The 22493-nt window shown below is 38.9% G+C and overlaps 1 protein-coding gene across 1 annotated transcript; it reads right to left on the reverse strand.

Annotated features, from left to right (window-relative positions):
• Positions 1–16693: 16693 nt before the first annotated feature.
• NPS (neuropeptide S) lies at positions 16694–20084 on the reverse strand. Its single transcript, XM_074232097.1, has 3 exons — positions 20077–20084; positions 19902–19983; positions 16694–16935 (listed from the first exon to the last, which is right to left on the reverse strand). Exons 1-3 carry the CDS (start codon positions 20082–20084, stop codon positions 16756–16758), a joined length of 270 nt encoding a protein of 89 aa, XP_074088198.1. The 3' UTR covers positions 16694–16755.
• Between the last annotated feature and the right edge of the window lie 2409 nt (positions 20085–22493).

Consider the following 22493-nt stretch of genomic DNA (forward strand, 5'->3'; position numbering starts at 1 on the left):
ACGTGCATGTAACTAATGTGTGTGTGATATGTATGCAATACACATATAATAAATAATTCTTAAATGCCCAAGAATGCATTACCTTGATTAGCCAATATGGAGATGAGACAGTTTGGATAATAATGATGATCTCAAGAGACTTACTATTTAATATCCTTTAAATTAGAGTGAGTATAGTGATAAATTAGAGGTCATCCCTCAGTTGTTAATGACAACTGAGGAGCAGAGAATTTATTTTTTCCATTTTTTTAGTATTTAATTTATTTTTTATCAATCACATGTAAGCAAAAATTTTTAACATTTATTTTTTAATTTTGAGTTTGAAATTCTCTCTGTCCTTGCCTCTCATACTACAGATGATGCATTTGTAGTCATGCAAAACATTTCCATATTAACCATGTTGCAAAAGCAAATGCAGATTAAAAAAACTCCAAATCAAGGAAAGTAAAATAAGTGTGATTCAGGCTGTATTCAGACCCCCATTAGTTCTTTCTTTGGAGAAATATGCATATTTTCAACAAGAGTTCTTCAGATTGTCTTGGATCTTTGTATTGCTGAGAAGTCATTCACAGTTGATGATTGTACAATAGTGCTGTTACAGTGTAAAGTGTACCCCTGGTTATACTCATTTCAATTTGAATCAGTTCATGTAAATCTTCCAGACATCATTTCTTAATAGCACAATAGTATTCCATCACAATGTCATTCCCCAACTGATGGGCATCCCCTCAATTTCCTATTCTTTGCTACCTCAAAAAGAGCTGCTGTAAAACTTTTTGTAAATATGGATCCTTTTTTTTGCTCTCTTTGGGGGTACAGACTTAGAAGTGGTATTGCTGGATCAAAGAGGATGTATAGTTTTATTATCCTTTGGGCACGGTTCTAAATTGTTCTCCAGAATGGTTGGATTGGTTCACAATTCCACCAATAGTGCATTAGTGTTCCAATTTTCCCGCATCCCCCCTCAACTATCACATTAACCAATATAATTAGGGACCTCAGAGTTGTTTTAATTTGTGTTTCTCTGATCAATAGTGATTTTTCATGTTTTTTTGTCTTTTCATAATGCTTTGACCCAGGAGTATAGAATTTTAATGAGAGAAGTAAGATTTTTCTAGATACTCTCCTCATCTTCTAGATGAGAAACCCAGGGCCAGGAAAGGAAAGGGACTTGCCTAGGATCACAAAGACAGAGAAGCAGAGATTTGAACCCAAGATGTCTGATTCTAAATTTCAGACTCTTTCTACTATAATACAACTGGGGCTCCTCAGTTGGTCTGAATTGAGGGACGTGGGGTGGGGTGGGGTGGAGTGCACTGCAGCTGTTTTAAAACATCTCAAAGATATTTCTGTTAAAAGAGGAGAAGACTTTCTGTGGAGCTACGAATAAGTAAAAATAACAATGATAATAGCTAGCATATGGAATACATTAAGGTTTTCAAAATACTTTACAAATATCATTTTATTTGATCTTCACAACCTTGGCAAGAAAATGAATTACTATGCTTATCTTACAGAAGAGGAAACTGAGGCAGATAGAAATTGACTTCCCTAGTTACACACAGCTAGTGAGTATCTTAGGTAAGATTTGAACTCACATCTTCCACACTCCAAATCCAGTGCTTTACCTTCTGTATTATCTAGCAATCTTCAACTGTTAGAACAATTCCTAAGTGCTCTCATGAGAAAGTAAGATTCCCTTTGAAGGAAATCAAACCAAGACTAGATATTTACTTTTCAGAGTGGAGTTCATAGGTTGTTTCAGGAAGTCTCCTCCTGACATTGAGGTTCTGTGAATCTGTACTTAGCCAGACCACAATTAGTCTTGGGAAAGTTGAGGGTGGTGGTAAAATGCTGGTCCTGATTATCTTTTTTTCCTAACAGAATTTTATCACCCCCTCTCAAATTGGAATAGGCCTGGTATCCCTTTGGAAGGAAAAAAAGCATTAAGAAAGCCCACAAATTGGGCCATCAGGTCATGGATGGCCAAGAAGTGATCCCTTGGAGCCGATAATTCTGCCAGTGAAGTTGTTCAGTTGCCATATGTAATAGGACCCCAACTCTGTTCACTGCCCTGCAGAGATATCTAGCCAGTATTCAACGCACTGTTTTTTTTTACCGGTAGTGGTTACGAGGATGGTGATGACAATGATTCTGACCTGATGATGGTCAAAATGACATTGTGGTGGGGCTGGGTGATATGGTTTATTGCAACACAAATTTATTAAATATCATCTATATGTAGACCCCTGGGGATGCAAAGACATAAATCAAAAAGTCCCAGTCCTCAAGCAGCTGACCTTCTACTGAGGGAATAAATGTTAACTGAGAAATAAGCTATATTCATTTTCAAGAAGTTAAAAGTATGACTTTTTGGAGCCTATGATACCCTAAGAGAGGATCACGAAAGCTCCAAAGAGGAGGTGCTTTAAAGGAAATGAGGGATTCCCTACCATTGGGATGAGAACATTATCTTGCTGGGTGGGGTAGCAGGGAGACAGTCTGTACAAAGACATTGAGGTGGCAGATGGGGAAAACATCTAACATTCCAGTTTTACTAGAACTGAAAACACATGACAGGAAGTAACATGGAATAAAACTAAATAGGTGAGAATCGGCTTATTGAGGATTAGTCAAACAGGTTGAGCTTATATCTAGGGACCCTAGTGAACCAGTAAGCAGTTTTGTGCAGTGGGCGGCGTGACTTGTGAAAGCTGCGGATTCAGATTATCAGTTCAACAACTACGCAATAAGTTAATTCCATAGGGAAAGGGCCGAAAGAAAGAGATAAATTAAGGGCCAATTACAAATATTCAGTTGAGAGGTGATAAAGCCCTCAACTGTGGCAGAAGGACTGCAAAAGTAGAGATGATGAGATGGCTCCAAGAAATATTGGATAAGCGTTGAGAGGAGGAAATAAATTTGAGGGGAGATATATGAAATGAAGGAGAAAGCAGAATATAGGGAAACTCCAAGGTGGTACTCGAGTGGCTGTAAAGATGGTTGTAGCCTCCATAAAAAAGAATGAAGTTTGGAGAAAGGATATATTTGGAAGAAAATGTTTCATTTTGGATGTTTGAGTCTGAGGTGCCTAACTCAAGGTGGCAATGTTGGGGTCAGAACAATAGCCTACTCCACCCCATACAAGTTAACACAGTTTTCCCCTGGAAAGTATTTTAACTCTTCCCAGGGTTGGAACTGTCCATTGTGACTGGTAACAGGGCAGGGGTTTAAGAAATTCAAAAGCTGCTGATTGGGTATAATTGAATTGGGTAACCCTATAACCCTACAGTAAAGAAAAGCTATGTGGTATAGGGCATAAAGTACCAAAGCTTAAGTCAGGAGGATTCATCTTCCCATGTTCAAATCTGACCTAGACAAATCACTTCACCTTCTTTGTCTCAATTTCTTCATCTGTAAAGTGAACTGGAGAAGGAAATGAACCTTTCAATATAGCTGAGGGAGCTACCTCTTCTCCCAAACTAACCATTCCTATATCTTTGCCAATAAAACCCCAAATGGGGTCATGAAGAGCCAGACAAGACTGAAAAACCTGCACAACAATAGAGTTAGGAATGTGAAGGGAGGGAAGAGAATTTAGATTGGGGGAAAGGGAACTAACTAAACGAGCAGTGATAAGTGGAGGCTGGGGCTCATGTCAAGACAAATTTAGCAAGTGAAGGAAAGGGAGAGTTTAAAGAATAGGGGTCAGAGTGGAATTCCACAGCTTTGGATAATGGGCATAGACCATGTATAAGTCTCTGAGAATGGCTAGGAGAGATAGTATGTGCGTATAAGAGACTGATGAACCAGAAGGCTGGGTGTTCCAAGGGAGGAAGGCCCGAGTGATGTTTGTAAAGCATTTGGGGGACTTTAAAGGGTTGAAGAGTATCTGTAATTAAAATAATGATGATGTCAGCAGTGATGAGGATGAAGCCTGTCCCATTGGTCTTTGAGCCTGGATGCTCAAACCTGTCAGTGTTTGGGCTAACATTAAGAGATGCAAGAAATCATTACAAAAAAAGACCTTCAGTTATGAAATGAAATGATATTTAGCAGAAAGATACAAAAAGTCAGTATTACTCAGGAGCTTCTGGTCCCAGTGCAGGAAGCTACAGCCCAAGTTGGCCGACAATACCTAAAATCCTTGATTTCTGATAACTGGGATCATGGGGAGCTCTGTCAACAGAAATGGACAATACATGCAAAGCCCCCAAAGAAGACCTAGATGGCAAAATGCTGATAGAGGTATTTCCTAGGATAGTCTCATGCCAAGGTCATTGCAGGGTTTGTAGTAGGGTGGGCTGGGAGTAAGCATGGATATGTGCCTATCCAATGGGATATCAATCACTTTTCTACAGAATCATGGGCCTGGCAAATGGTCAGTCACCCTTGGACTCATCTCCTGCTCTAATCTTTCTTGTGAAGACAATAATGGTGCCTATTTCCAATATCCCAAGTATTTCCAATGGGAAGCATCCTGGTGTGGTGAATAAGACATGAAGTCCCGGTTTCAAATGATGCTTCTGTTGCACCTGTTGGTTATATTGACCCCATCCGAAGGACTGATCTTTAATTTTGGAGGCAGCTCCCTAAGATTAGGATGTGCAAAGAAACTTGCTCTGGTAGCAGGAGTTCCCTCAACCAGAACTTCCTTCTACCACTAAAATCCCAGGCTCAGTCCCTGTTTAAGTTTCCATTCAAATGTCAAGAATAACATTCCTCTTCCCCCCCCCCCCCCCCGCTCAGAACTTCATCATTTTCTGTTTCAAGGATACTCACATGCCTAGGAGTTGCCAAGGAGATCTGGTCACAGAGATTTCCATTCAGACCAGAAGGTGTCCATCACCAACATCCACATCACCCTGGCAACCCCAAAGGGCACCGTATTGGCTTCATTTTCTTATTTCCTGTTTAGTGTGCTGCTGATCCCCACAGAAACTAAAACCTTCAGGTCTTTCTGTCACCTTTGCAAGGAATAGGACCTGACCCACCACCCTTTTTCCTCAGTTGTGCTTCTTTCTAGAACTCACTTTTGTAGCTCAGTTTGTTGACTTAAATGAGGATGTTCCATTCAAGGGCTAAATTCTCCAAATAAGACCAATAACTGGCAACTGACTTTCAAGTGCAGAGAGAATGATGAGTCTGTATATATCATTGCTTTTGGACTTTGAAATAAATGATTGTTCCATCCTTCAAGCCAACTCCATGAGGACGAAAACAATCTGAAAAAGCATGTGAAAAAGAAGCCCAAGGCCTGTTGTGGTCTTTCTTTTCCTTCGAGGCTCAGTTCAGGTGTCATTTGCTCCATGAAGTCTGCCCTGATCCCATTCCTCTACCTCCAAGTGATCTCTCTGTCCTTAGAAGACTCATCAGAGTCATTTATAAAACACGACCTACTAGATAAAGCCTGGGAGCAGGTCAGGAAGACATGAGTTTGAATCCTGACTAAGACACTTGCTTCACTGTTTGATCCTGGGAAAAAATCGTCTCTGGTCTAATGTCTCCGGCCCCCATTTCCTCATTTTTAAGCTAGAGCAAATAATAGGGTTGTGCTGGTGACGAAATAAGGTAGGGCGGTGATTTGGAGCTGAGCATGTTGCAGATATTACTTCATCTTATCCCTCTCAACAAACCGCGGAGAAAGGTGCTGTTATTATTTTCATTTTATACTTGAGCAAATTGAGTCAGACAGAGGTTAAATGACTTGCCCAGGGTCACATAGCTAGAGATGGCAGATTGGAACTCAGCTTTTCTTGATTCCAGGCCTACCATCTATCTATCCCTGCAACCACAATGACTGCCTACTGTGCCACGAGTTGCTAAAAAGGAATTGGAGTTTTACGCGCTCTTTAGATGTTGCCTGGCGCTATCATTGATTCTTTTTCCTCTCTTGCTCGTCTCCATCTCCATCTCTGCTCTCCTACTCGTCCTCGTATCCTTTATCAATTTCTTGGGTCCTTTGTTGTGCCCTCGTCCCAAGGATAGTCCTTGGGCAGGCAGCTCTGCTCATCCCCCAAGTTCCAGTCATTCAATTCAAGCTACTTCAATTAGGTGCAGCAAGCATTTGTTGGGTCTACTGCATACCAGCAACTTTGAGAGGCTCTAAGGATGAAAAGACAGATATGGAAATCTGTCCTGCCCTCAGTGAGTTGACATTCCTCTGAGGGATGGGATTTATACAGTCAAGATCTTTGGAGACAAGGGCATGAATGCTAACAGAGGAAAATCAGGAATGGCTCCATATAGGAGGTGGCTCGAGAGTTAAACTTTGGAGCAAGCCAAGGATTCAAAAAGGTGGAAGGGAGGAGGGAGAATTCAATCAACTAATCAATAAACATTTATTAAGTGCCCATTATGTTATAAGCAATATATTAATCACTACCTTCCTATCACAAACTCTTAGCTGACCTCTAATCTTGCAGATTAGGCATCTTCTTTCAAGATATCTCCAATTTTATGCTCATACATACCCTAAGTTCAAAACATCCAAAACAGAACTCATGATCTTTCTCTCTAACCTTCTCACTACTCTTCTTTCCTTATTACTGTGAAGGGCATCACCATCCTCCCAGGTCTGCAAGTCAAGGTGTTGCTGAGACCTGGTGATTTCATCCCTACAGCATCTCTTCACTATTCTCTCTTCTCTCCTCTGACACTGTCCCTATCCTGGTGCAGACCCTCATTGTCTCAGGCCTGGATTATCGCATCTGTCGAAGATGGCAGTGTGCCTGCCATAAGTCTCTCCCTGCTCCAAGACATCCTCCATTCACTTATCAAAGTGGTCTTCCTAAAGTCATTCCCTACTCAATAAGCTCCAGTCTATTGTCTTCTGAAAAAGATACAAAACCGTATGTTTGACATTCAAAGTCTTTATAATCTACCCTCCCCCACACACTCACCATTCCTGTCTTCTTAGACCTTTCTCCCTATCACATCCTCTTTGATCTAGTGATGCCCTCCTCATCTCTACTTCTCCATCTCTTTTCAGGTTAAATGGTCTCCACTTCTCCCATTGCTATACCTCCAGAGCCATCATGTTTACCTGCCTCTGGGTATCTACTCTATTCCATCAAATGTGTTCTTCTTCCGCAAATGTTTGACCAGAATAAAGAACAGAGAGGCAGTTGTCTCCTTGTGGATATCTTGCTTTTTTTGTCGTCATCTCTTACTTTGAGCATCTGGGAAGTAAAATAGAGAGAAACTCTAAGTATGAATCCAGGAAGAGGCAATTCTGAAGTTTATTGTCAGATCAAAAGAATGTGTTGATGGAGTGGACAGTATGGGAACAGGACTATATTATAGACTTGTCTTTTAGCCCCCACAGTCAATAGGAAATGAAGTCCAGTCATTCTCAGACGGCCTCTTCTCAGATAGAGATTCATCTCTCCTGTCCCTCCCATCTGGCTCCCTTCCTCACCCGCTCAAATATTAATGGGATTGAGTAATGGAAGTAGAAGTTTTATGGCTCTATCTGAGACAGTCCCACTACCAGAGGCTTCAGCAAGATAGGTGGCTGCCACTTCAGAAATAAATCTCAGGCAGGCAAGCTGCAAAAAGAGATGAACCCTCCTGGAACATGTCTGGAATCATGAAGACTTTGGATACTCACTAATTTACCATTGAATTTTAAGTCATTTTATTTCTGCCTCGATTTCTCCCTTTGCAAATACAAAGCCTACTCTTAGTAAGAGTTGCATAGATTAGAATTTAAATTCTTATACTATGAAGTATGATTCACATTTTAAACTAAATGTTATATATCACCTAGGATACCTCCTGAATTTAGGAGTTCAATAGAGTTACCTTGGGGTCAAGGAACTTGATGAGTCACTCCTGCTCAGAACTATAGTTCTGGATCCCCATTTGTATGCTTCCTTTATGAGTCATCAAGAGGATAAAACAATTGGTATTTTAATCTTTGATTAGAAAAGCCACACACAAGGGTAAGCATTCTTCCACAGGCTATGTATGCCACCAGCAGGGAAAGGAATAGATACAGAGAATACATATGACCAAGAAACATGTGAAGAAATGACCTTTTTCCAGGGCACACAACTGGAGGGCATGAGCACTAGGAACATATGTGGCCAGGCCTCTTGTATATTCTAGGCCCATGTTTGCAAGGGACAACTCAAAACATCACTAGCACAAAGCTTCTGGTGACCTTTGTTAATGATGTTGTCCTGCTCTCTGTTACTCTGTGTGGAACATCAACATTATTCCCTCTGTAGGTTGGATGTCTCCACTGGCCTCTTAAACTCTGAACTTCCCTCTGAATGTCATCTCTTTGGGACCTCCTTTTAGGCTCATGATTCCTATCTTTTAAGGTTCAAGGATCTAAAAGTTTGTTGATGACAAGGTCAGATTGACAGTGTTTAGTATATAATCAGGGCACTGATTCATAAGCAACTGAAGACAGTCAACAAAGTGATCAAAGTTAAGATTAAGACTATTCACAAAATCAAAGACATTATCTTGTTCAACTCATAAACCAAAAAATTCCCCACTTTTCTAGCCTTGCTTTGATAACTTCCAAGGAGAGGGAACCACCTATCTCTTCCACTTTGGACAGCTCCAACTGTGAAAATATATTTTCTTGATTGTTGTTCAGTTCTTTTAGGTACGTCTGACTCTCCAAGACCCCATTTGAGATTTTCTTGGCAAAGCTACTGGACTGTTTTGCCATATTTTTTCTCCAGCTCATTTTACAAATAAAGAAACTGAGCAAACAGGGCTGAGTGATTTGCCCAGGATCATAGTCTAGATCAGATTTAAACTCACTAAGAGGAGTTTTCTTGACTCTAAGTCTGAAACTCTATGTAATGCATCACCTAGCTGCCCCATGTTTCATCAAAAAAAATTCTCTGGTATCATGGATAGTCATTACATCAATCAAAATTCTCAAGTAATTAATGTTTTTTTAAATTTCATGTTATTATTGTATAAATTGTTCTGATTCTGATTACTTCACTCTATCAGTTCATAAAAGTCTTCCCTGGTTTCTCTGAAACTATACTTTTCATTTCTTATTATACAATAGTTTTCCATTACATTCATGTACAATAATCTGTTAACCACTTTCCAGTTGATAGGTATCTCCTTTAGTTTCAAGTTTTTTACCAACACATAAAGATTTGCTATAAATATTTTTGTATGTATGGCTCTTTTTCTTTTTTATTTTATCTCTTTAGAGAATAAACTTATCATTGTCTTTCTACAACAAATGTGCCTGGAAGAGAACACAATATTCTAGATGAAGTCTGATGAAACTAGAAAATAGAGGATCATCACTATCGCCCTGTTTTTGGAAGCTGTGCTCATCAATGCATTCCAAAATTTCATTAGCTTTTTTTTTTTGCTCCTGCATCACACATCTGACTCAGATTGAACTTTCCTAATAATTGCTATTTATCCTTTCTTCCAGGTGTATAGCTGTGGCATTAGTTTCTTTGCACCCAAGAGGAAGACTTTACATTTATCCCAATTGAATTTTGGCTTATTAGATTCAATTCAATATCTTAGCCATCCCTCTCAGATTTGTGTTACCTATAAATATTTTTCTATGCTTTTTTAAAATTCTGAACTTAAGAAATAAAAACCACTTTTATAACAAAATAGAATAGAAAAAGAGGATTGTACCTGAAACTGCAGATCCATTATATACAACTTTTTATTTCCTTCAAATATCATATGACTTTCTTTTTACCTCCTCCCTCCCTCCACCCTAGAGGTGGAGAATATATATACACACACAGGTCAGCTCTTAAAAAAAATATGAGTTGGGGTGGCTAGGTGGCACAGCGCGGGCCCTGGAGTCAGGAGGACCTGAGTTCAAATCCAGCCTCAGACACTTAATCATTACCTAGTTGTGTGGCCTTGGGCAAGCCACTTAACCCCATTTGCCTTGCAAAAACCTAAAAAAATACAAACTATGGTTTTTATCTAAGTCATTTATAAATGTGTTCTAGAGGGCAAAGCAGCACTGAGGACAGGGAATTCCCCTAGAGACTTACTACTACATCACACCAATCAGATTGATAAAGATGACAAAACCAAAACATGACAATTGATAGAGGTTGTAGGTAGTCAGGTACACTACTATATTGGCTGGGCTATAGATTGGCCCTGCTACAACGAGCTGGCAAGTGTCTTTTCCTTTATTATCCTGTTCCACCTACTTGCCTTTATTTTGTAACATCAGTAACAACAACACAACAAATCGCACTTCCTTACTGTTTTCTGGCCAGTGCCAAATCTTACTTGTCTTCCTATAGCTACAGCATGGAACAAGATTGACTTAGCCACTGTAGATGATACCTGATGCTTGGTTGACTGAGAGTCATCAGCCTGAGAATTCTTGGCCTTTAGTTTGATTCAATTTTCAGTTAACCACTTTAACATTTCACTCTGTGCTTGGGGGTTGTTTGCTGCCAGTTTTTAGAATTAGACAAGATCCCAGAAGTCATTAAGTAAAACTCCCTTATTTTATAAAAGAACAAGTTAGGGACTAGTGAAGAAAAGGGGCTTGGCCAAAGGTAGGCAACCAGCTGTTTCATGTCAGACTAGAACCCAGATATACCAGCTCCCAGGTCAGGAATCTTGTCTACTACAGATAATTTCATTTATTATTGTCTCTGCCAAATCATCACATTGTAGCATGTTTTAATACTGGTTGGTTTCTCTTATGATGTAATCAACCATCCAAGAGGCAGTATTTTTAAAAGATTCATTGATGGGGACATCACTCATAGGATAACTGATGCCCAAACCCTATGAATCACTGGTATTCACGCAATGTTAAAAGATTGCAAAGGAGACCTCTCTTCTATGAGGACATATGCAAGAGCTGCCCGGAATGGGCAGTTCTAGATGGGTTGTAGAGAGAGCCTATATCAGTAAAATCAGATATATTGGCAGATTGGAGGAAAAGGAATGAAGCCTTAACTTAAATGCTAGGACATTTGCCAGCACTTGGGTAGAATATAGAGGTGCATTGTAGGGGAAGCTGGGCCCTTCCCCCTTCTCCCCTTCCATAGGGAAATTCCTTTAGGTCACCTTCAAGTACCGACAGACCTGGTTACTACTTGAGTGTGCAGTCCCTTAGATTCACTGAAAGAGTTTTCTCTCCCTATCTTAACTTTTATGTGACTGCAATTAGTCAACACTTTGGTGATATGGCACCAGAATGTTTGTTTTTTTACAAAAAAAACTTAATGATAAACTAGAACTCAAAATCATCTGCGTTATGATTTTATTTATGAAGCAAAGTATCCGGTCTTGAATAGTTTCTCTGCTAAGGTTTTTATGGTGCAAATTTTTTTTTCATATGCTGTTTTCCCTGAGGTTAAAATATTTTCCATCTCGAAGTGGGAAGAGTTTTTTTCCAATTAGGCTTATGGTGTTTTATGATTCCAGCTCATCCATATAAATGCAAATAATGGAGGCTCAAGAAGAGCCTCAGAAATCCAAATCCCTTTTTATTTAACAGACCCCTTCCTTTAGGGGAGACATTCTGGGGATGCAATATGTAAGATGCCCAGGAATTCCATACTCTTCCAAGGATTATTAAAAACTTCATAGAGTTTATGTTTTGTGTTATGATTATTAACACTATGTTAATGTCTATCAAGCCATATTATTAGTTTCCCTGCCAATAACATTTGCAGGTTAAGAAAATATTAATTTTCTGGACTATCTCCGGTGAAATTTCAAAAAAAAATTTAGGCTTTTTTATTTTTAGGTATTAAGCTTCCTGGGGCCATGCACAGCCTGGAAGAAAAATGAACAGAGGATTTCTATACTAGGGATCTCAGAAACTGAGAAGGAAATGTCACTGGGGTAGGATAAAAGTGGGGAATTGGAAGATTGGGCACTGGTTGATGCAATTTTGAAGCTGCTCTTGGCAAGTTATTACTCAATAGATATGCTATCAAAAAGATATGAGTAGTTTTCAAAAGAAGAAATGTAAACTATCAACAACCATGTGAAAAATTTCTCTAAATTATTAATAAGGAAGGGAAATTTGTTACAAAGAGAATAATTGAGGTTTCATTTCACACACATTAAAGTGACAAGGGTCATAAAAAAGAAAAATAATCTATGTTGGGAGGACTGCAGGAATATAAGCACACTAAAACACCGTGGGCAGAGCTTTGATTAGTTAAATTGGCTAGGAAACACTTTGTAATTACCTTAGAAAAGTCACTAAATGGTGCATAACTTTTGACCCCAGAAACACACAAAAGGTAGCAATAGTCAAATGAATACTATGCTTAAACTTGATTTCAGAGAAGTGAAGATGAACCTGATCTTTCCTTTGTCAGAGATTTGAAGACCTGTAGCATACAATGCTCTGTAAATATCAAAAAAAATCACTTTTTTTTACTAGAGAAGGTTCTGGGGGTTGTCATTATTAGGAAGTAACAATTATGTAGAAGGCCAAAAGTACAAATAAAATCTTTAACATGATACTTTTGTTAGTATAAAAATCAGTGGTCCAAGTAACTAAATTAATAAGGTGATGAAGTCATAATCAAAAGAAGTTGGAGGTGTTTTTGACTTCATATAGATCTGTACTCAAAGAAAGTGTGGCTTCATGGTGAACCTGCTCAATCCAAAATTGCCAGTGAACGGCTGATCATGGGATTATCTCAGTTGTCCTCAATCTAATGTCTTCAGAGGGCAGCTAGATGGCACAGTGGATAGAGGATTGGCTTTGGAGTCAGGAGGACAAGAGTTTGAATCCATCCTCAGACATTTACTATCTGTGTGACTTTGGGCAAGTCACTTCACTCTGATTGCCTCACATCCAGGGCCATCTCTATTGGTCCTGATTCACATCTGGCCACTGGACCCACATGACTCTAGAGGAGAAAGTGAGACTGGTGACTAAGCATAGCACTGCCTCACTCAAATACAATTCATATGTTCATCATAGTATCACCCCTCTGACATCATGGTATTCTTTGTGAATTAAGGAGAAAATAATTAATGTTTTCAGAATAGTGATCCCTTGACTTTCTGCAAAGTTGGTTTTCTCTGACTTTTCATACCTCTACTCTAGCAATTTCCCCTTCCCTCTTCCATTCTTTTAAAAAAATTTTTTTCCAAGGCAATGGGGTTAAGTGACTTGCCCAAGGTCACACAGCTAGGTAATTATTGAGTGTCTGTCTGAGGGCTGGATTTGAACTCAGTCCTCCTGACTCTAGGGTCAGTGCTCTATTCACTGTGCCACCTACCTACCCCCCCCTCTCTCATTCTTTCATTGTTGGGGAGAATCCTTTCCTCTTTTCCTGTAGAATTAGCCTGCTCCAAACCATCTTTTTCATTTCCATCTACTTCACTTTCAAAGAGAAGGTGCTCCTTAAACTGAATTGAGGGAAATTTTGTGGAACATTAAGATTAGCAGTAGGAACAGAAAATGGTAAGTTAGGAGGGACAATAGAGTTGTCTTCATGGACTCAAATGACCAGAATGTGCAGAATGGATTAGTTTTGCTCCACTTGACCCTACAGGGAAAAACAGGGAGAGTGGGTAGTGGTTGTAAAGAGACAAATTTGGGTTGAATGTTAAGAAAATTTAGAATTTTACCAAAGTGGGGTTAGCTTCTTCCAGAGGTGGTGAATTCTTTCTTCGGTGGAGATCTTCAATCCAAAAAAGGATGATTACTTATTAGGTATTGGTAGGGATGAACCTTATTCATGTATGGGCTGGACTTGATGTCTTCCAAGGTTCTTTCCAAGTGCAAGATGCTATCATTTTAGGATATTCTTGGAGTTTCAAGTATTCTTAGAATTTTTGGTTCAGAATTGAGTGACTTTTTATGCAAGGGGTTGATCAAGAGAATTTTCCAATCAGTTCAATGTGTTTATGGGAATATGATTGTTTGATACCCAGAAAATACTATGCCATAGTGAGCTGATGTGTCCATTGGCAGCAAAATACAAAGGACAGATCCTGAATGGTTTCTAATGTTCATGAAATGATTTGGTTACCTGGGACTCTTAGAAAAATGAACTCTCTTATGAGTTACTCCTTTATGCTGGGCTATATTGTTTGTCCTTTGTTCTTGAAGAGGACCCTGACATCAGGGATGTGATGCCATAACATGCAAATAAATTAGATTTAAGTAAGACTTAAGGGAGGGCTGTGCAAATTCACCAGCCTCATCTTCTCCAGAGTCATCTGAATCCAATGGCCAGATATGGATAAGAACAACTGGAGGTGGTTCTAGATATAGTGGGCGACCTTGGCTTTTTTTTTCACCTAGAGTCTTGCTGGGTTATAAAAGATTGGACAGACTACTCTTGGTATCATTTTTACTACTATTTTGCCTTTCATTTACATCTTTTCCTTAGGGTTGCACAATGTGGAAGGATGCCCGACTCCCTTCCCAATAGTAATTTATGGCTGCTGTCTTTTAACTGAAGCACATAGAAAACAGCATTTGCTTGCCCAGGTTCTCTGAGGGACTGGGAGGAGAATGCTTAGCTCACAAAGACCTCACTACTTTCTGACTTTTTGTTTTCCTTTCTGAAAATATTTCAGAGAATAGAGAACTGAAAGTGAACTTTTTATGCTATTTTATTTCCAATAACATGCAAAGATAGTTTCAACAATCATCTTTTTGTAAGATTTGAGTTCCACAATTTTCTACCACTCTCCCTTTCCTCCTCCCCTCCCCACCCTATGGCAGGAAGAAATTTAATATTGGTTGTACTCATACAATGGCATTTTAACATATTTCCACATTAGTCATATTGTGAAAGAATTAGAACCAAGGGGAAGGACCATAAGGAGGAGAGAAAAAAACACAAAAGGAGTTTTGAAAAGTCAACATATTATACTCTGCTATGAATTCAAACTCCATAGTTTTTTCTCCGAATGTACATTTTCCATCGTAAGTTAAGATGAACTTTCTAAGCCCAAGAGGTGGCAATGTCTAGGTCAATGACAGAGTATGACAAGTTCCTACAAAAGGCACAACTAAAGCAGACATATACTTGCCCATATATCCCAAGAAGGGAGGTTGTGGATGATGTTCCTGAATCTCAGCCTCCTCTAGTACAGAGGAGGGAAGGCTCCTAGAGGCAGCACAATTCTAGAGTTTAATGGAAGAAGCAGATTTCCTGGATGGTATCCCACCTGGTCAACTTTGAGAACAATCTCAGGCTTAAGAGTTCAAAACTCTGATCTCCTAGATAAAAAGGATTCTTTAATAGCGTTCCTAGTGGAGAAAGACAAAAATACAAAGACAAAAATGTGGCCTTGATAGGTAGAGAGCAGTACAGGAGTAATTAGAACAATGCAGAGCAGACACAAAGTAAATTTGCCTGTATGGGGTTTAAGGATAGTCCCAAGTATAGGGTGTTATTACAAGCTGGAGAGGAATCTCTGTGGAAGTTAGGGTTTTAACCCAGAATGCCATGGTGCTACTCTAATTGTAACCCCCAAATCACCTATCTTCTTAAGAAATTGATGGGCCACTAAATATGTTTTCTGTCTTTTCTCAATCTGTTTTTGGGCTCCAGAAACAGTTTTAGTTGGATAAAAAACTTGTTATCTAAAGTGTTTGTACCACAGATAGGAACTCATAACCTACATCCTCACAAATTTCCCAGAGTAAATTCTTGATGGGGGCCCATGAGCCACAAGAGATATTAACCCTTTGAGATTGGCTCCCCAGTTTAGATCTAGCATATGTGAGCCCTATATTTTGTCAAGCAATGGGCCATAGGTTCATCTATATAATCCTAAATGTCCAAGTTTTCTATGCTTAAAAGGGAGGACTGGCTGAGCAGTTCCTTGGGTTATGTGGGGGAAATGATTATTTAGAGCCAAGGACTTAATGATTTATAACATGAGTTCACAATTAATTCTGTCTTGGTCAGTATATTCAGATTTTGAAAGAAGTACCCTACTGGTCCTCAGAATTAGACACACATTTATTTGTTTACATCCTAGTCTTTAACTCGTTACACATTTAACTGTAGCTTTTTAAAAAGTATAAAATGGAGACGGTCCAGATCTAATTTCTCACGTTTCTTGAGACAGAGTCCACAAAACAAACCTAGCAAAGATGACAAATATTTGCCTACTTTTGCTTGCTGCTATCAGCAAACCTTTCCTTTCCATTTTGTGAGAGAGTAACAAATGGATTTTTACACAGTGAAATAATCATCTGTTGTTCTGGTACAATCAAAATTGCAAGGGGAGAGCAAGAATCAAATTGGGGTAGTCCTGGTGACGTCTGTTCCTAGCATTAATTGATTAATGGAAGAAAAGGTAGCTATGCTTCAACTTCAACTTTCTCTGATTTCCCAAACATGCTATTTATCCAGGGATTCTGTCCCAGCCAAATCATTCAGAAAAACTGTATTATAAAGTAATTAGACATTTACATATGGTATACAGCAGACAAAGACTTGGGTATATAGGCAGGAAATCACATTACACATTACTCTCTATGTCCATAGCACATGTCCAATTTTAGATCGATGGGATCTGGTCCAATACACCAATCAGTATTCATGGAAATAACGCAAGAAGAATTCTACTCTCATCCTCACAAATCCATGAAATTTGGAAACACTGCTATGATAAATGGTTAAGGAGTTGGGATTGTTGTGGGGTAAGGGGTAGCACAGGGGAGAAGGGTGTTGAGCCATTCTTAATTGTTGAAATAAAGGAATTCTTTCAAGCATGGCCTCTTGAAATTTGTTGTTTAAGCTGCTGAGTCTTTTTTGCATTGATTCATGATTTTGCTCTTCGAAAGGAAGTTTTTTTCATTCCTGTTCCAACTCCATTGCGGAAGGACCTTTTCATGACATTCTTCATGAAAAATGGCTTTAGAAAAGCCAGCTCTTCACTCCTGTCCACTGCAGCTAAGCAGCTATTCAGTAGGATAAGAAAGTAATCAGATTTTTCAGACATCTGGCAATTCAAATAAAAAAAAGAATTATTACTTTGGGCATTCTTTTTTTTCCCCCCAAAAGCAAGAGTTAGAGTTGAAAGTTTGTTTCATCATAAAAACCAAACATTTCCAACATCTGAAATTACCCCATTTGATATAATCAACTAAATGGACTCCCTTTTAAATCAGCAATTTTGTGGAAATGCAAGTTTTCTATCTCTATACAGATTGATATTGCATTCCTGTACTGTTTTTCCAACTGCTGTCGCATTTTCAGTGACCAGTATGATTGAGACATAATTACATCATTTCAATGACACTAAAAATAACATAGCAAAAAGACTCAATCTTTCAAAAGATCTTGGATTATCCTGGCATCATGATTCTCTTCCCTTATGCCAATCAAAAGTCTATCTACTAGACAGTCATCATGGGCTGCTCTGGACCTAGAAAGGAGTTACCCTTCCTGAGATTGATTTAACTAAGACTCTACTTAGAGCCAGAAAGGACTTTAGGCCTCCTCCATCCATCCTCTCCAGTTGCAGAGGAAAAAACTAGGGATCAGAGAAGCTGAGTGAGCTGGCCAAGGTGCCAGAATTAGTAAGGGGCAGAACCATCATTTGCAATCTAGGTCCCTTGATTCCAAAGCCAGGGCATTTCCCGCTACATCTTTGTTGGCTCATCTTCTCTCCAAAGACCCACAGACCACTAGTCAGTTTACTTGTCATAAGTAAAGAGTCAAGGTCACTTTCACACCATAAAGTGGTGTCTGAGGACTTAAGTGGTCGAGTTTTTTAAGAAGATTAATTGTTACTGATATCCTTTGTTTTTATATCACTGAATTTCTGAATAAATTCCTCTATCCAAGGAACCATTTCAAAAGAAGTGAAAAAAAAGCAATTTGGCAAAGCTAACCGACACACCAACTGAGTCTGATAGTATATACCACCTGTCCCCACCTCTGGAAAGATTTAAAACCAAAAGATTTCTTTTAAGTTGACTCTTTGCCTCTTTTAAAAAAATGTTATTGGGGTTTATTCACCAATTTTAATGCAGTAGTTTTTCTTTATTGTACTATCTTTCTCTCTTAATGTTTTAGTCTAATTGTCCAGTGGGGGGGATTGAAGGTCAGGATGGTGTCACCTCTTTTGGGAAATCTCCCTCTGCTGCATAAAAATATTAACTTTTTCCATTAGGAAGGGAGCAGCATATATCCTGAGGTACCATACTCATTAGGTTTTCTCTCCTCTATAATTTTAAAGTATGTGCAATGCACCACAGTAGATTCAAAAGAGGATAATTAGACTAAAAAAATGATAATTGAGTAGAGCACTCTAAGTGAAGATGCTCGAGAAAGCACCTTGCCCAAGTTGTATCTTGGCAGCACAAAAGCTCAAAGCTAGAAAAGATAAAAAATCAAAGTCCTTAGAAGACTCAAGACTCCTTTTCCAGAAGGTACACTCCTCCTCCCCAATATTCTGTCACAAAGAAACACATTTCATTTTAAGCTATAATAGGAAAGGAATGAAATGGTGAGTAAAGGAAATACCTGAATCCCTGGGTTCCTAGATCTCTGACCAGGTCAATTGTTTTGGAAATAAATCAGATCAAGATTATCCAGAACATTATTTCTAAACTCCCTTAGGTGAATGCATTAAGAGTCCAGGTAAAGAGGCTGCACCATGAAGAAATGGGTTATTCCAGGATTTTGGACCAAGTGGATTTATGGATAAAGCACGTGGAAAATTGACCCATAAGTCTTGGCCACAAACCTAATATGCATCCAAGACTTTGTTAGGCTCAAACTTAGGTGGCCTTGACATAGAGATTGACATAGTTTATAACTTCATTTATTTTAAAATTGGGGACCAGATGGCTCTGAGTCACTCCATCAGTACTCATCTTCCCAGAAATACATTTGGTACTGTCCCCTTCAAATGATAAAATGTCAGAGCATTAGTTTTAAAGCTTAACAACCCCAACAACTGAATCCCTATGTGGACTGATTGAAGGGAATGGTTTGGAGGGAAGATGGACCAAGGAACTCTGACTTGTGTTTTAGATGATGCTATTCCAGATCATTTCAGTGTAGATCATGGAAGTCCAGGATCATGGACTGAGGATTCATTTGCCAAAGAAATTTCCCTGGCTATTCTATCACATCCCTACTAACTGTAGGGAATATCACTAGGAAAATTCTCTGACCTAAAAAAAATTAGGATGATATGCAATGAAGTGATGCCAGAAACATTCATTTTCAGATAAAAGAGACCTCATAATAAAACATGAGGAAATTGAAACATCATAGAAAGGGGCACCTTGGCAGACTGAACATGGAAACAGGAAGAATGAGGTTCAAGTCCTGCCTATGGCACAAACTGGTCATGGAAAAATGCTTTCACCTCTCAGTGTCCCATGTAATGTGTTCTGGATTGTGGATCTGAATTATTGGGAAGCTTTGCTACACAAATGAAATCCTATGTTCATATATATAGAGAGATAAAGATTGAGAGATAGAGACAAAGAGAGGTGGGAGAAGGAGAGAGGTGACACAGAGACAAAAAAGAGAGACAAAGAGAGTGAGAGATACAAAGACAGAGAAAAAAAAACAAGTACAGAGACAGAAATCGCAAAACATAAAGAGACAGAAACAGTACAATGAAAATTTTAATAAAAATGTTTACTTTAATTTGTAAATGGGTATATAAATATGTATATATATGATAAAGAATGAATAAAAAGGTGGCTCTCTATGCTAGAATGTACATTTTTGTGACCTTGTCAACAGAGATAAGATGTCAAGCAGATTTAAAAATATATACCCTCATTCTACTGAGTAAAACACAAGTTTGCAACAACTTTATAGTTGGGTTCTCCTGATATTTTGACTGTCCTTGATCAAGACTCCCTTTCCTAAATAAGTTTCCCAAGTATGACTTTTTCATTATGATCATTGTAAGCAGCAGAGAAAGAAGTTGAGTCTTACCATGGAGGAGGAAATTGGGTGGCAGCATAGAATCTGCATGGAAGAAATCCACAGAACCAGAAAAAGATTCAGTCTCAATGAGCTGCAAAAGAAAAAAAAATGAGTCGCCACCAACCAGCATTGTCTAGATGCCAGCCACCTACCCCTTGCATTTGCAAGAACATAGTCCTCTTACCTGGTCATGTTTCACCCTCAGAAACCTGTGCCAGTCCACAGCTCTCAATGGCCAAATCCCTCACACTTACTGCCAGTCCTTCCTTGGGTGACCCTTTTATAGGAATAAAAATGTCACTGGTTCCCATCTTAAAGTGACTAATTGGTCCTGTGGTGGCCTTTTCTCCTTGTTAAATGGCAGATGATGAGAGCACAGTGGCAAGACCAACCTGCTCCCAGCTACTGATGTCCCTTCAAACAAAAGTGTCTCTCCAAGTCCTTGACTTCCAACCATATCACATCTGACAGAAGTCTTGGGAAATGTCAAAAGTATGCTATGCTTGAAATTTACACCCTCCTGTAGGATGACATTAATCCTTGGAATGGGGCACACCCATTCTGCTACCCACACAAAATGAGGCCTTGGAAGAAGAAAGACAAGAAAGATCTTTTCCTTGGCAACGTACACAAGTTAATTAACTGTCCTTCACCCAACTGTCTTCTTTTCAGAGTTTGGTAGTTAAGCATTTTAAAAAATATTTATCACCATCTCTCAGAGAAAATGAAGGAAACCTTTCTTAAAGTTCCTTTGTCCACATGATCTAGTATCCTATGAAGTCCTCTTGAGAAAGTTTCCTTTTCTTCCAAAATCTAGAGGTGATAGTAAGACGTCAGGTTGTTGGATGGAGCTAGTAGTTTGGATCTTATAATTTATTCATGTCAACAAAATTGGCATCCAAATTGAAGTCATCATTCTCCCCAAGCCTGCCCTCTTCCTTCACTCCTCCTCTTTTCCACTTCCAAGTAGTAAGAATTGAAATTTCAGAATTTCTTTTTACTCTTTTCTCCTATTCATGTCTTCACATCCAATTGGTCACCAAGTTAGGTGCCCTCTTCCCCTCACCTCCAAATCTTTCCATTAGGTTCCTCTTCTGCCATTCAAAAGGTCATCACTGTAGCTCAGCATACTATTGGCTACCTACATCATTCTGTGAGCTTCCCAAACCATTTCCCCCCCGACCCCCTCCATATTTCTCCTCTTCACTTAATCTTTTTTTTTCTGACCATCTGAGGAATATTCTTCAAGAATTCCTCTGCTCAGATTCTTCAGTGGTTCCCAGTCTACAAGATAAAGTTTAAACACCTTATATTAACATTCAAGATAGTCCACAAGTTGGCATCATTGACCTTTTCTAGTCTGTTATACATACTCCCTCTATCTTTCTCCCAAATTTTACTATGACCAAGGGGGATAGTCAAGATAGTGGAGCAAGAAATTAGCAACTTTGCCAAAACTCTCCCCAGATGTCTTTCACAGAAACCTAAAAATATTTCCAGATCTCACTGTTACTGACAAAGCTAAAAAAGTCACAGTGAGTCTTTTTTTTTCATCCCAGTGCAGATTAAGAAGACTAACAAAGAGATTTGCAGGCATTGGATTGGGAGCTTCCCAGTGTAAAGGAACAGAAAGGAAATTAAACATTTGAGCAGACAGAGATCCTAGGGTACCCTTGTAATGACACTAGGAGTAGGGAGGAGGGAATCTAGCCCCTCAGTCACCTGGTTCTAGGTCAGAGTTTTAAAGCAAAGGAACAACTGGGGTCATGAGGGAGCAGGGGCCCTAGCTATATAGGGAGCAAAGCACAAATTAGGAGGATGGCAAAGAGACCTCTCCATGGATTACACCACATTGACAGCACTGAAAAATTACAGGCCCCAGAATGAGTTGTGAAAAGCAGCAAAAGCTCAGGCAATATCTGAAGTGAACAGAGTCCAACTCTAACATGAATTCAAAATCAAGAATTAGGCTGCAAAATGAAAAAAAACAAAAAAAACTTAAACATTAAAAGTTATATGGTGACAAGAAAGCTCAAGACACAACCTCAGAAGGCAATATTTGAAAACATCTACAAGCAAAATCTCAAAGAAAAATGCAAATTGGTCACAAGACCAAAAGATTTCCTAGAAGAAGTAAAGAAAGACTTTTTTTTTTAAAAAAAGCACAAAAATGACTTTAAAATCAAATAAAAGAAGGTAGAGGAAAAACAGAAAAAAGGTAAGTTAAGTGACAAAAATATTGAAAAAAAGAATTAACATATTGGTAAAAGAGGTCCAAAAATCCTGAAGAAAATATTTCCTTAAAAATTAGAATTGGTCAAGTAGAAACTAGTAATTTCATAAAACAAGAAGAAGCAAGAAAATGAAATTAACAGAGAAGTAGGAGGAAAGGGGACTAAGACAAGGAGAAAGGGTAGATGAAGGGAGGTAATAGTTCAAAAGAAAACAGATTCTTAAGGAGGTGACAGGGTTGAAAAGAGGGTAGATAGAAGAGAATTAGAGGGAAAGACAGCAATCTATAACTGCTAATTTAAATGGGGGTGGACTCGCCCATAACATGGAAGAAGATGGCAGAATGAGTTAAAAACATGTTGTTTACAA

The sequence above is a fragment of the Macrotis lagotis genome, chromosome 4 (assembly GCF_037893015.1).
Source record: "Macrotis lagotis isolate mMagLag1 chromosome 4, bilby.v1.9.chrom.fasta, whole genome shotgun sequence".
Taxonomy (NCBI): domain Eukaryota; kingdom Metazoa; phylum Chordata; class Mammalia; order Peramelemorphia; family Peramelidae; genus Macrotis; species Macrotis lagotis.